The 15,588-nt window shown below is 40.1% G+C and overlaps 1 protein-coding gene across 2 annotated transcripts in view; it reads left to right on the forward strand.

The window, feature by feature from the left end:
• Nucleotides 1-15,588, forward strand: part of osbpl9 (oxysterol binding protein-like 9) — a 43,807-nt gene that overhangs the window by 25,445 nt on the left and 2,774 nt on the right. The window contains exons 7-23 of one of the 2 annotated variants that reach the window (XM_047374774.1): nt 281-310; nt 396-446; nt 907-945; nt 5,922-6,015; nt 6,606-6,710; nt 7,622-7,781; nt 8,017-8,129; nt 10,202-10,320; nt 10,414-10,499; nt 10,588-10,768; nt 11,023-11,107; nt 11,213-11,323; nt 11,412-11,475; nt 11,555-11,695; nt 11,793-11,871; nt 12,996-13,087; nt 13,172-13,307. In XM_047374774.1, the coding sequence (XP_047230730.1) occupies nt 281-310; nt 396-446; nt 907-945; nt 5,922-6,015; nt 6,606-6,710; nt 7,622-7,781; nt 8,017-8,129; nt 10,202-10,320; nt 10,414-10,499; nt 10,588-10,768; nt 11,023-11,107; nt 11,213-11,323; nt 11,412-11,475; nt 11,555-11,695; nt 11,793-11,871; nt 12,996-13,087; nt 13,172-13,307 (1,686 nt within the window). The remainder of the gene's footprint in view (nt 1-280; nt 311-395; nt 447-906; nt 946-5,921; nt 6,016-6,605; nt 6,711-7,621; nt 7,782-8,016; nt 8,130-10,201; nt 10,321-10,413; nt 10,500-10,587; nt 10,769-11,022; nt 11,108-11,212; nt 11,324-11,411; nt 11,476-11,554; nt 11,696-11,792; nt 11,872-12,995; nt 13,088-13,171; nt 13,308-15,588) is intronic. The other variant, XM_047374775.1, reaches the window with a different exon arrangement.

Here is a 15,588-nt window from a genome sequence, read left to right on the forward strand (position 1 = left end):
TTTGTCCTTGTAGAAATCTTTATGATCAGATTCTGTGTTTTTGGATTTGTTGAGGGATGTAGTTCAGGTTCGGGACATCTCATCAAATCCATTTCTGAGGGAAATAAGTTTGTTGATTTCCATAAATCCCAAAAAACAAACAAAAAGGCAGCTGCTGTTGGATGTCTTCACCTTTATTTATTTCTGCAAAGCTACTTTATCTGTCCAGTTTATCAGGTTGCATTTGCACTTCTTCAGGAACTTGTTGGATCTAATGGTTTGTTTTCTCCATTTTTGTTAGAAAATAGAACATTTGAAAGAGACTACTTGTGTAAGTAAAGACACTCCACATTTTCTTTCCTGTTGGGTTTGGAAGTCAGTTCCTTGCTAACCGATTCTTGTTTTGCCTCCTTCAGAGTATGGTAGAGTCCATCAAGCACTGTATTGTTCTGCTGCAGATTGCCAAGGTAAACAGCTTGATTGCACATCTGAATCCCTCTCTCTCTGTGGTTCACCATGACATTTTTCTGTATCGTAATCACTCTCTTGTGAAAGCACATGGGTGTGTAAGCTGTGTGTCCGGTCTTTTGGGTAGTTCCCTACTCACAGTTTCTCTCTGGGTCGGTGGAGGATGAGGGTTTGGCCCAGTGCTCGTTTCATCACATGTTCCGATCAGCTTGTATGAAAGGAAATGGGGAAATTACTCGTGCTTCATGTGGCTGTTAGGTGTGACTTCTTGTACTTTTCGAGCTTCTAACACTGGACAAAAAATGGACATTATACTAAAGGGTTAAACATGTGATGAAACGATCACTTGAAAGTTACTGAATGATAAGAGGCTGAGATTCTCAGTCAGGATGCTTTTTGACTTGACTCTTGAACCTTTGTACCCAAAGCAGTCTAACGCTGTCTTCTTAAAATTTTAAGGACCAAAGTAACGAACAACAACATGCAAACGGACTTATAGTAAGTTTAAACATTTTTCTGTCCATGACAAAAGTTAAAATCGAACAAAACTTCTAACTTTCTCTTCTGCCATAATTTACCCTCTCCTTTAGTGAAGCTGATAAATTAGATCTTTAGAGCATGGCGTCTAATTTGGACCTAAGCTCTACTTTAAGCTCTTTCCCCTCATGTCTGCCGCTCCTATCTTCTTGATTAAAACATTCCTGTTTTAATCTGAGGTTTAATTCCTTTTTGCAATGGTTGGGAACTACTCTTCATCACAGCACAAAATATTCATGCATGCGACACTCAGTTTGCATTTTCATATAAAATGCCGTAGGTTACCAAAGTTTCTATAATCCTTGAACTGTTTCACATTTTGTGACATTAAATCCTCAAATTTTCTGTAACCTATTGAGATTTTATATGAAAAACCAACACAAAATTGTGCTTAATTGTTAAGTGGAAGGAGCAGTCTGGAAATCAGGGCATGGATTTGTATTCAGTCTCTATTTACTCTTATACTCGTATATAAAATCCTGTCCAGCCAAGTGCAAGACTTTGTACAGTTTTTTTTATAAGTCTTTGCCTAACTTTGAGGTGGAAGATAAGAGTCTGGGTTAGGTTTTCAAAAACATATTTTATGATTGATCATTTGAAACACTTTCATTTGGTTGCAATGGATTTTAGTTAAAGCTTTCAGTAATAATAGGGGCAAAATACAGATGCTTGCAGCACTTTCTGCAAGTTTTTCCTTCTACTTCACAGTTATGTGCTAAATTTGCGTTGGATCATATATAAAAATCTCAACAAAAATACATTGAAGTTTGAGGCTGTAATTTAACAGTTTATGATTTATGACAAACTGTTAAAAGCACTGTATGTTCATGTAAAGCATGCATGTTTTTTTTTTCATACTGATCTAACCATGTTGCACATCACTTCACCCTCAAATTAAAGCCAGCCTCATCCAGCATTGATTGATCCAGCTCACACTGTCTGCTTATTGGATTGCCAAGCATTAATAGCAGGAATGCCATGCAGAGAGCACTTTACAGGCTGTGCAGGTGGACCTAGGCCATACCAGGACTTGGGTGTTTTTACCTTACGCTGTTCTCATCTGTTTTCCAAAGCAATCACTTTAGGCTTTTAGACTGATTTCTCATTCTACATGCTCTGCTTCATGTTCAGCCTCCTGTTAGAATAAGGTAAAGTGGAGTCAAAGTGTAATCTATTACAACTTTTGTTTAATTAGAGGAAAGGTGTGAATAAAAACCTTGCTTAGTTGTTCATAGAAAAACTATAAACCTCTGTTAGCTTCTTTTACATATCTATGGTGCTTATTGCTCAAGATCGTAGACACAATGCTTTCAGATATAAATTCCCTATTTGTCAATGGGAAACTGCAAAAGTGGGAATTTTCCACTCTGACGTACAGCTCAGTTTCTATAATACTTCTACGAGAAAATGAAACTTTTATGTAATCTTAGTTGGGAATCATATCTCCACTGTATGCGGTGGAGTACCTTGAAAAAGGAAGCACAGAGAAAAGAGAACCATCCCGTGGAACAGACTTGAAGGCGAGGGAAGCAGAAAATCAATCTAAAAGCTCTTTCAGTGCTTTGGAAAATGTTAACAGTTTGTGCATAATGTTCTAATGCACAGAAAATTTCCAGATGCATGAATCCCACAGAGGCTGGACTGCTCATGCTGTAGGAGTCTGCTCTTAAAGCAAATATAATCCCAGTCATTAAGTAAAGTATTATGTGTTATAAATAGCACAGCCTCAACTCTGTCTACCCCGATATCTCCTGTTGTATATGTCCTAAGCTTTCTGCTTGAGATGTGTCTGCAGCTTTATCGCTACCAGAAGTGTTCCATGTTGTCTTTGTATCTATAATGTGGAGAAGATGATTAACACACTATAACTTGACACCCTAACAGCATGTTTAATGGTCCATGTCGTTCCTTTACTGTGTGGGAAAGTTGCCGCACATTTTAGGGATTCTTTAAACCAAAAAAGGCCAACAGTGAATTGTGCTTAGTTTTCAAAATCACTTGGATGCTTTAACTGGAGCTGCCAGCTGCACTGATGTTACATTCACTTTAAAAAGAAATGAATCATGTCATGGTTTTTAATGGTTTATTTAGCTCTGCCTCTACTCGAAGACCAATTGTATTTGGTTTTGATTCATCTCCCTCTTGCCAGAGACTGACCAGCCCCATCATGGCAGACCAATATTTCTCCATCTGGCTATAATTAGCAGCCCTTGACTTAGATTTTTTTAAGGCACGTGGACAAGGCGTGCAGAGCGGAGGACGAAGCATGAAGAGGAAAGTGTGAATGTTAAACGAGGGACATTTTCAAGCTCTTATCACGGTTTGAGATGTTGTAGTTGGACGTATCCCTATGTAAGAACAAATAGCATATAAATATGCATAAAATACTGGGACATCACATTGTAGTTTTTCTCCTTCTCAGCTTTATCTAATGAGAAATTCAGTATGGACTCAATATGTTTGTTCCAGTGATTCTCTCCGTACGGTTCCATTGGAGAAAGAGCTGTGAAACTTGCTACAAGCCAGGTTAAAGCAATAGCCTCTGAGATTATAATGACAAACATCCATTTTATTGCAACCTAGAGCTCTGAGGGTAGGCTAGCTAAGTCAGGGTTGATATGAGCCTGTTTTCCTACTTGATTTTGTCCATGTTCCAGTCAGTTGGGATATTGGACACAGTGACTCTGTTAAATTCAACAGGCTTTGCAATATATTATGAACAAGGACCCCTGGAGAATAGTTGTAAAAAGCCATAAAATTAATTAGCCTTGAATTTCAACGACAAAATGTCTCACTGAAAGGTTTAGACAAATCCAACCTTTAATTTGAGGACGTTTGTTTATTGGAGAAAATAGTGACTTTCTTTTTCTCTGTGGTATAAAACTGACAAGACATGGAGGACCTCCTTACCGTAAGGGCGATAAAATAAAACCCCCAAAGCTCATCGTCACCATAAGATTCTATCTACAAGTCATTCAGTTATTGGAGAGGCATGAAATCAAAAACCCCCATCTGTCCTACCTTTTAAAAATGTAAACGTGAATTTTGTTTAACTCTACTTGGACTTTAAATGCAATTGTGTGCTTTGGTCAGATGAAACTCCGATTGAGATTTTCAGAAAAGAGTCCAGGTGAGTTTGGCCACAAACAAATGATAAATATGTAGAAAAGCATCTCATCCCTTCTGTTAAGCAATGTGGGGGATCTGTGATGCTGTGGGCCTGTTCTTCTTTCAAAGGCAATGGAAACTTTGTTAGTGTACGATCTCTTATAATCTTTGAAATACCAGGGCATTTTAAATAACAATCTGGTGGCTGCTGTCATTACATTGTTTATCATTAAGATAATGATCCAAGACCTATGTCCAAATCAACAGAAATGGTTCAGCAGACACAAAATCAGTCTTTATCCATGACCACCTCAGTCCCCAGACCTGAATCCTGTAGAGACCCTGTGCAGAGAGTTAAATAGAGTAGCACAGATGAGAGGACTCAAGACTCTAGATATATTATGCAAAGGAATGGTCAAATATCACCCTCTCTGTGTGCTCTGTCTTGGTGAAATGTTGTAGAAGACTAAATAATTTATTAGCAAAGATGTTCTCTTCTGATATAATGTTCTCAAATTAAACTTTGGATTTAGCTGAATTTGTCATTGGAAGATTATGCTGCTGCAGTGATGAACACATTTATTTAAAGGCTGTATACGCATCCCTACCAGGGGTGCCAATAAGCGTTACCACCAATGTATATCAGAGTCAACTTTGTTCATCGAGATGTGCACATAAACTCCTGAAGTCTATGAAACGTCAGGGGTTTTATAGACTGCTTCGCTGTGGTTCAGTCATTTGTGTAGAGGGCGAAGAGGAGTGAGGAGAGAAGACACCCCTTGCGGCACACCGGTGCTGATCGTTCTTGTGCGGGAGATGATGCTTCTCAGCCTCACCTGCTACTGCCGGTGAATCAGGAAACTGGTGATCCACTGACAGGTGGAGGCTGGCATTATGAGCTGGATGAGCTTCTGTTGGACGATATCTGGGTTAAAGGCAAGCCAAACAGGATCCTGGCTTATGTCCCTGGGTGGTTGAGGTGGTGCAGGATGAAATGTAGTCCAAAGGTGACTAAATCATCAGCTGACCTGTTTGCCCAGTATGCAAACTGCAGGGGGTCCAGCAGGGGGCTGTCATGTCCTTCAGATGTTTCAACACCAGTCGGTCACCACAGACATCATGGCGACAGGCCTGTAGTAAATTTAACCCCATGATGCTTGCGTTTCTTGGGGAGCAGAATGATGGTGGAGCATTTGAGGCATGAAGGAATCTCACATAGACTTGTTGAAGATCTGTGTGAAGATGGAGCCAGTTGGCCAGTGCAGGCAAATGGGGGAATTGAGTGAGCGAAGCACTACGCTGCCATCCGTGGTGTCATCTTAAGTATATAAAACGTCTAGTCAATGTCATGATCACATGATCTAAAACATGTTGCTGATTTTTACAAGAAAATCATGAGGCAGAGTGTAAAAACTCCTTTTACACTGGAAGGATCCTCATTATTGTCCCAGTGGTTTTCATGCAGCCTGGTTGGTTTCATATTGATTGCAATAGTTAATCCAGTCGTTCCATTCCAGGACACTGGGTGAAAGGGAATTGATCCGTCCGGATTAGATGTGTCGTCTCAGTGCCACGCTCTTGTTAATGCTTAGGCCTACCAATAATCTGATCCATAACCAGCGCACATGTTTTGTCCAGTCAATAGAAAGGCACATGTAATTAAAGAAAACCGTCAAATTAAAAGGCTGCTTGTATTATATTATTCCTGGATGGTCCAAGTTGTTTGGTATAGTTTAAAACTGTAAGCAGACAGTGTTTTGATGTGCAGTTTCTCCGGCTGGTGTCTTTTTGTGTTGCTGAAATTGTGTTTCATTCCCTTATTTCCCCAGAGCACCATCAACCCAGTGGATGGGATCTACCAGCCCCCCCTGGAACCCCCTGTAGTCAACACCACAATGCCAACACAGACCGCACTACCTACAGGTACAATTATAAGTGGCGACTGCATCATTCAGAGTAATGGTGAATGTTGCATGATCTACTCAGACGTGACAATACCCCCCCTGTTGTTCAGTTTTTTAACAAAACGGCACACAAAATGCTATTTAAACTTTTTGTTTTTTGGTTTTTGCATTAAAGACAGTGAGATGTGAAATGAACCTTATCGCGATCAGCTCTGATAAGTGTCAGCAGCATCTCCTTTTAAAGAAATAGTTTCAAAACTGTTCGAAAGCATAATTGGTGTTGTTATTTTCAGACATATCTTTGGTCATTTTTAGTACATATTTCTTCCTGAAACTTGAGTTTGTTTCTGGTAAAAACAACTTGGACGAGACAAATCTTTAACTGGCTGGGGTCAGAGGGCTGGGACCTGACTTAAAAATGCTGTGAAAACAAAATAGCAACACCCCCATCCCCCCCCGAACACAGCTGACGACTACCTGTGCAGCGTCTCCCATACTTTTCTATGACCTTTCGGTACACAAAATGAGACGCTGGTGTTAATGTGATCTGGCTTCCCTTTTCAGGCTTCAGTTCAATTCATTTACTTTCTGTTTTGGTTTTTATGACAGACGTTTCTCAGGTGTGTAAATCAGACCAACGACCCTCCACGTTACCTGTTGGTCCCGTGGTCACAGTGATGGGCAGTCTGCAGACCCCAACTCCCAACAGCACAGGTAAGCATTTATTTTAGGCTGCGCTTATTTTTATTAAGAATTTGATAAATAAAACATTAAAACCACACCAGGAAATCGTTCTCTCAGTAGCAAACAACTAAACTGCTATTTTACTGAGTCCAAAGTTAAGACCACTAGAAGGAATATTGCATGGAAGCAACTCTTTGTAAAACAAAATGAGTAACTTTTCATTCATGCAAGAGCAGTTTATGCTTCTACAGTCTGCTCGTCCAGGCTGTAAAAAATTAACACCATTACCAGTTTTAAACAGTCAGAAAATCTCAACTACCTCTTCTGGAGCTTTCAGTTTTTTTAGCTTATTTAGAGTTTCTTTCTTTCTTTTTCATAACTCATGTGTTAGGGTAACAAACGTTTAACAAAAAGTGGCCATAAAAGAAAAAAAGCTTTGGGTTCCCTTTCAGACATAGCTGTTCAGAAAGAAAGAGAATATGAATTTACAAGATGTACAACCAAGCAGTGCAACTTATTCTCCAGGGAAAAAACTGCTCTTTGTTTCTTAGAGGATACTTTAGTTGGTTTCTTTTAAAATAATTCATGTAATGTGATTAAACTGAAACCACATGAGGGAAATACTGTGATTATTTATTGTTGCACGTCAGTGAACATTAGGTAAATTGAAGAAGCCGAGTCCAGAAGCAGAGTTTGCAGCCTGTGTGTCTCCTGTGCTGAGTCAGCAGTATTAAAATGCTGTGCTGTGCATTAAGGATGCTTGCTCCATCCCTGACTGTGCAGTCATTATGCTCTGCAGAGGCAGCAGTCAGTATGTTAAGGACGGCTTAATGCTTCTGCTCACAGCTTGCTCATCATGTTGTTAATTTAACCATCATAAACAGGAACATGCTGTCCATGACACTAACTCTGATGTCCACTTGGTGTTTTCGGTCTACCAGGGAGTGGCCCCTCAGGCCCCAGCAGCGGCGTTGCCTCCCCGGCTCACATCCCTCTGCCCTCACACTCAGTGCCAGACTTCTCCTACTCTTCTAGCGAGGACGAGTTTTATGATGCTGACGAGTTTTACCAGAGCACCACTTCACCCAAACACTGCGCAGTGTGAGTGTTTTGGCATCCCACCTCTTGCATTTTGTGTATTGACTGTATTCATTATAGTGTCCTGCATTTCATTTGGCCAAATTTAGCGTAGACTCCTTAAAAGTCCAGCTGCATAAACAGCTTTAGGTTGAAAGCCTTGCTCCAAATTTGCCTCAGTACTTCAGGTTAATCGCCTCATTTTTCCATCTTCTTTTTTGTCCTCTTTATCTCCTCTGTCTCCTCATCTTGCCCCCAGTCCCTCAGGGCCTGCTGCTGGCTCGACCGCCGCTAATAAGGAAACATTTTTAAAGCGGCCCGAAACCACAGAGTCCCTCAACTCATCCATGTCAAACGGCACCACAGATGCAGGTAACAAAGCGGCCCTACTGAGAAGATCTGCAGAAACATTTAAACTCTTGTAACTCAGTAAACGTTTATATGCAGCTACTGTTAGGTAGTGGAGGGTTGTAGCAGAAGGGGAATAAATGTCATATTTGGTGATTAATGTGTTGTTTTTACCAAGTGAAAAGTACTGTTCTTTGCAAAAGTATTCATACTCCTTTTTTTCTCATTACAACCACAAACCTCAGTTTATTTCATTGACATTTTATACGACCGACTAACACAAAGTAGTTAATAATTGTGAAGTGACAGGAAAAAACAATTATCAATTTATTTTTATACAAATGAAAATCTAAAGTGTGGTGGGTGCTTTTTTGCACCTACAGCTTCATGTCTTTTGGGATATGCCTGTTTTCACTTCTGGAGATTGAAGTTTTTGCCAATTCCTTTTTGCAGAGTGGCCCATGTTCAGTGAAATTGGATGGAGAGTGCCTTAGAGAGTGAATTTTCAAGACTTTTCTCATTTGTTTGTATTTAGCTTTTTTACCCTGCTGTAGAAAGGTATCACCACAGCATGATGCTGCCATCACCATTTTGCACTGTGGTGATCATGTGTTCAGGAGGATGTCCAGTGCTAGATTTACAGGACACAGTGTTTTACATGTAGACCCAAAAGTTGAAATTTGAGATGCTCAAAGCCTGGGATATTGTCTTACAACCCAAGTCTGCTTTAAACATCTCCATAACTTTATCCCTGACCTCTCTGCAGTGTTCCTTGGTCTTCATGAGGCTAATTAGTCGCCAGTGTTCAACTCAATGCAGTTTTGTTTAATTATACAGCGTGAGTTCTTAACAAATGTCATCTCAAGGAACTTTTATAGAACATTTATATATGAATATCTAGTCCAATCAATCCAAAACTACAGACAGATTCAATGTCGAGTCCATACAATCCAAATGTATCCTAGTTTTCAAACAATGCAGTCATGTTCACTTTATTATTCAAATTAATAAGGTACAGTGGCCAACAGGTGCAAACTTGCAGTAAACCGCGAAAATATGCTGCAAACACATGAATAATGCAAATTCCAAAACACACAAACACAAAAAACATAGGCAACACAAAACTCCTGCAAAAGAAAAATGCTGTAAATACGAAAACGGCAGCAAATAGCAAAAACAACAGCAAGTTTTTAAAAAATCTGCAAACTCGCTCCACCAAACAGAAGGGCACCAGACCATTAGGGGGAGTCGACCTCTAATACTACCGACTTAAATATGCTGCTATTCTATAATATTGTAAAATGTTACGACCACTTGTTTAAAAAAAAGACATGAAGGAAAACGTACCTTTTCTTTCTTCCCTCCAAGTCTTTTAGGGCATCCCTTTACTGTCTGAGGATCTGATCTCATATGAGTTGGTGGTCGACTCCCCCCAGTGGGCTTTGCAGCATTTTAAACTTGTTTTTGCTATTTGCTAGATTTTTCCTTTTGCTTCTGTCTATTTTCTGTGATTGTAGCATTTTTCTGTTGCAGCATTTTTTTGTTGCATTGGTATTCTGTTTGTGTGTTTGCATCATTCATGTGTTTGCACTGCATTTTTGCTGTTGGCTGCGCGTTTGGACCAGTCAGCCACTGTAATAAGATTTTCTATCTGAGGAAACCCAGCAGATTGCATAGAGTCATCGACTTTGCAGCAATCCCTCCACCTGCACAAGCATGTAGTGACTGTGGAGAGGAGCACTCCCCATTAACAGGAAGAACCTGGCTCAGTGTCAGCGGCCATCTGTTGGACTAGGGATTCGAGAAGACATAAAAAATCTGAAAGAAAGTACTCCTCAATCAGTCCATGTTAAAAAGTAGAGTAAAAAGTAGAGTTTTGGCAGCAGTAGTTCCTTTAGGCTCTTAGTCTAGAAAAGAAACACAGCTAAACAGATAGCCATCCTCAGAACCTTACATTGAGCCTTTTCAGACCTGGAAGTTCCTACTTATACATGGAGAATTGTTGTTACTCCGTCATGCGAAGTTTCTGTATAAAACACAATTAAAGGTAAATAGCTGACGTCCCACCTGACTAAGAGGTCTGCTGCTGTTCTCAGATATGTTCGACAGCCATGATGACCGCGATGACGATGGCGAGGGGGAGTCTGTGGAAGAGCACAAGAGCGTCATCATGCATCTGCTCTCACAAGTCCGTTTGGGCATGGACCTCACAAAAGTAAGCACCTGATACTCTGCAGCTCTGTGCTGAAATCTTCAGGCCTTGAAACAAATTTACAAGTTTTCATGACTCTCTTTCATTCTCTGTCAGGTGGTCCTGCCTACTTTCATCCTAGAGAGGAGATCTTTGTTAGAGATGTACGCAGACTTTTTTGCGCATCCTGACTTATTTGTGAGGTACGTATAGTGTGACTATTCTGCAGAAGATCCATGATGCAGAACTTTAAACAGTTGTGTAACCTCATTGTGCTGGATGTCTAACCAGCATCGCTGACCAGCCGGAGCCCAGAGAACGCATGGTTCAGGTGGTGAAGTGGTACCTGTCAGCTTTCCATGCTGGCAGGAAAGGCTCAGTGGCCAAAAAACCTTACAACCCAATCCTGGGTGAAGTCTTCTTCTGCCACTGGGATCTTCCAAACGAGAAAGAAGAACCTTCTCCACCTATGGTGAGACAGCACAGAGCTTTGTTTAGACTTGTGCCTTGCAGAAATATTCATACCCCTTAAACCTTTTCACATTTTGTCACCTTACTCCAAGGAAATTCAATGTATTTATTAGGATCTTACACAAAGTATTGAGGAGTCAAAGAAACAGTAAACGTTAAAGCTAAAGGAGTATGAATACTTGTGCAAAGCCCTGTAAGTCTGTTTACCGTTTACCATTTCTTCTGTCTGACCTGTGCTTTGTTGGACTCCTCCAGGAGACACTATCAGATGGCCCAGTTCCCGGGTCTTCTCCTAACAGTGTGTGTTTCGTGGCAGAGCAGGTCTCTCACCACCCACCCAGTAAGTGACCAAGCTTCCTTATGTCAGCATTCAGCCTACATGCAGCTTGTTGTCTCAGGGTTCTTCAGTCACTTCATCTTCATCTTGTTTTTAATCTCCCTGTAGTTTCTGCATTTTACGCAGAGGGTTTAAGTAAGAAGATCCAGTTCAACGCTCACATCTGGACTAAGTCAAAGTTTCTGGGCATGTCCATTGGTGTCCACAACATTGGTCAAGGTAAACTAGACTCCTCCTCAAACACAGCATGCTTGCAAAGTATTTTCCCTAGTCATGTTTTAATAATTATCTTCTGGTTGTTATCTAGGTTGTGTGTCATGTCTGGAGCACGATGAACATTACATCCTCACATTCCCAAATGGATACGGCAGGTATGTGCTACAGTGTTCCCTTCTCATCTCTGAACGGTGGTTACAGTGGGCCTCTCTGACCATAAGACCGTCTCTCCAGGTCTATTCTTACCGTACCGTGGGTGGAGCTGGGTGGAGAGTGCAACATATCCTGCTCCAAGTCCGGCTACAGCGCCAACATCGTATTTCACACCAAACCTTTCTACGGCGGGAAGAAGCACCGGATCACAGCTGAAATCTTGTAAGATGAATGCAGGTTTAGGGTTATGTAACAGCTTAGCTACTCCGTCTTTTTTTGGGAAATGTATTTTAACATTTTTTCTGCATTTCTCCTGCAGTGCACCAAATGACAAGAAATCTTTCTGCTCCATTGAAGGAGAATGGAACGGAGTGATGTACGCCAAGCTGGCGACTGGAGTGAGTCATTTCTTCCCCTGTTTCCTTATGAGGGAATATTATTGTTGATGTGTAGTATTGGCTTACAGCAACAACCCCCCTCCCCTCTCAGGATGGGACTGTAAACTTGATTCCTTAATAAGGTTATACCTACAACTTCCTCAATCCCTTCACATTTTATTTTATTTTATTTTATTTTATGCTTGCATAGCTAGCTGTTTATGCAAACTGCAATTTCAATTTGGATTTTATTTCATTTTCCATCATGTGCCTTTTTAGTAAATAAATAGAGCAATGTGTTTTTTGCACATTTTATGATGAATACATCACCAATTTCAAAATGTTTCTGTTTTAAAAAAATTTTATTACCCTGTGTTAAAATAATTTCAATATGTTATGGTTTAATATTATCTTGTTGCAAATGCTCCTGTTTGCCTGTATGGGATGGATAAAAACCAACTGTTCAACCTCAGATAAAAACCCAGGCAGATAATTTAGCTTTATGCGTTTTTGTATTTTTCCCCCTAAAAAAAACCTTAAACTTTACAAATTTTTCACTGCACAAAATGACTTTTATTGCTTAAACTTACATTCAAAGGGTTACAAATTCAGAAATTTCTGGAATGTTTTTTTTTTATGTTGAGATCTGAAGTTATTATGAGCATTTATGAATACAAAAGGAAAATGTATGTTAAGAAAATATTATTGTTGTTTTTAAATGAGATTTAAATATTTACCAGTTTGGGAAATATATGAATTAAATAAAAGTATTTCCACATTTATTCCATGTTCCATTGTTATAAATATCTGGATTTTGATAAATCTGTTTCTCTAACTAGTTTGTATTCCCCCTGCTGTTTTAAAATAAGGATGCAGGTTGAGGTCTCATCCATCTGTTCATAGATCCCCACATCTGTTTCATTCATCCTTACAGTCTATGGTTTCTGCGGGCTCCATGTTTATATCCCGATGATTGTGGAAATACCTAAAATTCAAGGATGTTTTGTAAAAAGTGGCTCAAAAATAGACCAGTTTCTGGTTAAAAATAAAAAATTTGGTCTCTCCTGCCAGCAAATAAATATTACTCCTCCTTGACCCTTTCATGACAGAGGAAGTAATGCATAAATGTTTTTTTATGTTCCTAGGAGAACATGGCGTTCATAGACACTAAGAAAATGGGCATCATAAAGAAGAAAGTGAGGAAGCTGGAGGACCAGCTTGAGTATGAGTCCCGAAGGTAAGGAGAAAATTGGTTGCAAATCAGGCTTTTTAAATGTTTTTATCCAGACATAAGCATTAATAAACCTGGTTTATGCTCTAGACTATGGAGAGATGTGACTCTGAACCTGAAGCTTAAAGACATTGATGCAGCAACAGAGGCCAAACATCGTCTGGAGGAAAAACAAAGAGCTGAAGCCAGAGAGAGGAAGGAGAAGGAGCAACAGTGGGAAACCAGGGTGAGGCTTTCTCTCTGTGTTTTCTTGGCAGTCACAAACTACAGCTGTGGTCAAAACTTTGATGCTAACAGAAATGCTCTCAGGATGGTTCACTCTCAGCCCTACACTGGACTTATTTTAGCAATCATCTTTTCTCCTCTGGGCTCCTCTCCTGTTCTAACATGCAACCTCCTGCAGAACGTCAGTCTGTATTGGGTGGCTTCTTTTGGTATTGGCCTTCGGGACTCCAGGCCAGCATCCAAATATTTCAGTCTAACCCAGACACATAGAAACACTCACCACCTATCTGCTGCCATTCTTGGCCAGCTCTGCCCTGGTGGTAGCCCAGTGCTTTAGTTGAATCTACTTTAGGAGACGGGCCTGGCACTTCGTGGATTTTCTTGTGCGGTCTTGCTACCTGCGAGATCCTCGTTTGTGGAGCTTTGTTAACATGGCAGCGTGCATTTCCTGTGAGGTAACCAATGATTATTTTTAGCACCAAGTGTCTGCTCTTCTAATTCAGTTAGAAAGACGCTGATACCAGCTGCCTTGTCCTTGTATACCTGAGCTAAACACAAGATCATTTACTGATGCTAGCTGGTCATTTTTTTTGGCAGGGGCGATACAGTGCAAGAATTGATCGATTTTCAATTAATTGCATTTTTATCTGATCACTCTTCAAAGCAACCTAGACTGAATGCAACTTGCCATCAGAAAAACTAAAGTTAGTAAATTTGGTAAACCAAACTTTCTGTCAGTCTCCAGCTGATTGATCGCATGCTGCTATATCACTGACATTACTATTGCATTCTCTCCCTGTGAATGACTACAATTTGTTGCAGGAGCAAAGACCAATGCCAAAACTTACAGCTCCTTGCAAAAGTATTCATACCCCTCGAACATTTTTATACCTGTCACAAACTTCAGAGTATCTTATCAGAATTTCATCTGATAGACCAACACCAATATAAATAAGTTAAAAATGTTTTTAAAAATGAAAATCTGAAGAAGTGTATGGTCCGCCTGTGTTCAGACCCCTTCTGTCAGTACTCTGTAGAACCCATTGGTGTTTTCTTCTACCAGCCTTGCTTATCTAAATACTGATACTTTTGGCCAATCTACTCTGTGAAACAGCTCAAGCTCAGTCAGACTGGGTCGAGATCATCTTTAAATATCAGTTTTAAAATCCTACCAGAGATCCTTAACTGCATTTAGTCTGGACTTTGACTGGACCATTCTAACACATGAGTATGCTTTGATATAAACTTTTCCATTGTAGGTCTGGCTGTGTGTTTAGATTTGGTGTCCTGCTGGAAGGTGGACCTCCACCCAAGTCTCAAGTCTTTTGCAGTGTCCATCCAGCTTTCCATCACCTCTGACCAGCTTCCCTTTCTCTGCTGAAGAAAACGATCCACACAGCATCATGCTGCCACCACCCTGTCTCCCCATGGGGATGATACCGTAGTTCAGTGTTTTGCATTTGTGCTTGAATGTTAAATTTGGGTCTCTGACCAGAACAGCTTTTTCTATCTTTGCTGTGTCCCGTATGCCATCTTTTCTCTTGAGTTTGTGATTACGATGCGAAAATGTTTACTAAGTTTATGAATAGTTTTTGCAAACCGCTGAACATGCTGTTTTCATTTGACATTATCTATAAAACTTTTATTAGACATTTTTGCAGAAAAGGGTTTACAGTGTTATAGAATGTTTGTTAGAATTGCAGCTTTAAGATGAGATCTTATATATATATACAGGTCCTTCTAAAAAAATTAGCATATTGTGATGAAGTTCATTATTTTCTATAATGTCATGATGAAAATTTAACATTCATATATTTTAGATTCATTGCACACTAACTGAAATATTTCAGGTCTTTTATTGTCTTAATACGGATGATTTTGGCATACAGCTCATGAAAACCCCAAATTTCTATCTCACAAAATTAGCATATTTCATCCGACCAATAAAAGAAAAGTGTTTTTAATACAAAAAACGTCAACCTTCAAATAATCATGTACAGTTATGCACTCAATACTTGGTCGGGAATCCTTTGGCAGAAATGACTGCTTCAATGCGGCGTGGCATGGAGGCAATCAGCCTGTGGCACTGCTGAGGTCTTATGGAGGCCCAGGATGCTTCGATAGCGGCCTTTAGCTCATCCAGAGTGTTGGGTCTTGAGTCTCTCAACGTTCTCTTCACAATATCCCACAGATTCTCTATGGGGTTCAGGTCAGGAGAGTTGGCAGTCCAATTGAGCACAGTGATACCATGGTCAGTAAACCATTTACTAGTGGTTTTGGCA

This window comes from Girardinichthys multiradiatus, chromosome 9 (assembly GCF_021462225.1).
Source record: "Girardinichthys multiradiatus isolate DD_20200921_A chromosome 9, DD_fGirMul_XY1, whole genome shotgun sequence".
Taxonomy (NCBI): Eukaryota; Metazoa; Chordata; class Actinopteri; order Cyprinodontiformes; family Goodeidae; genus Girardinichthys; species Girardinichthys multiradiatus.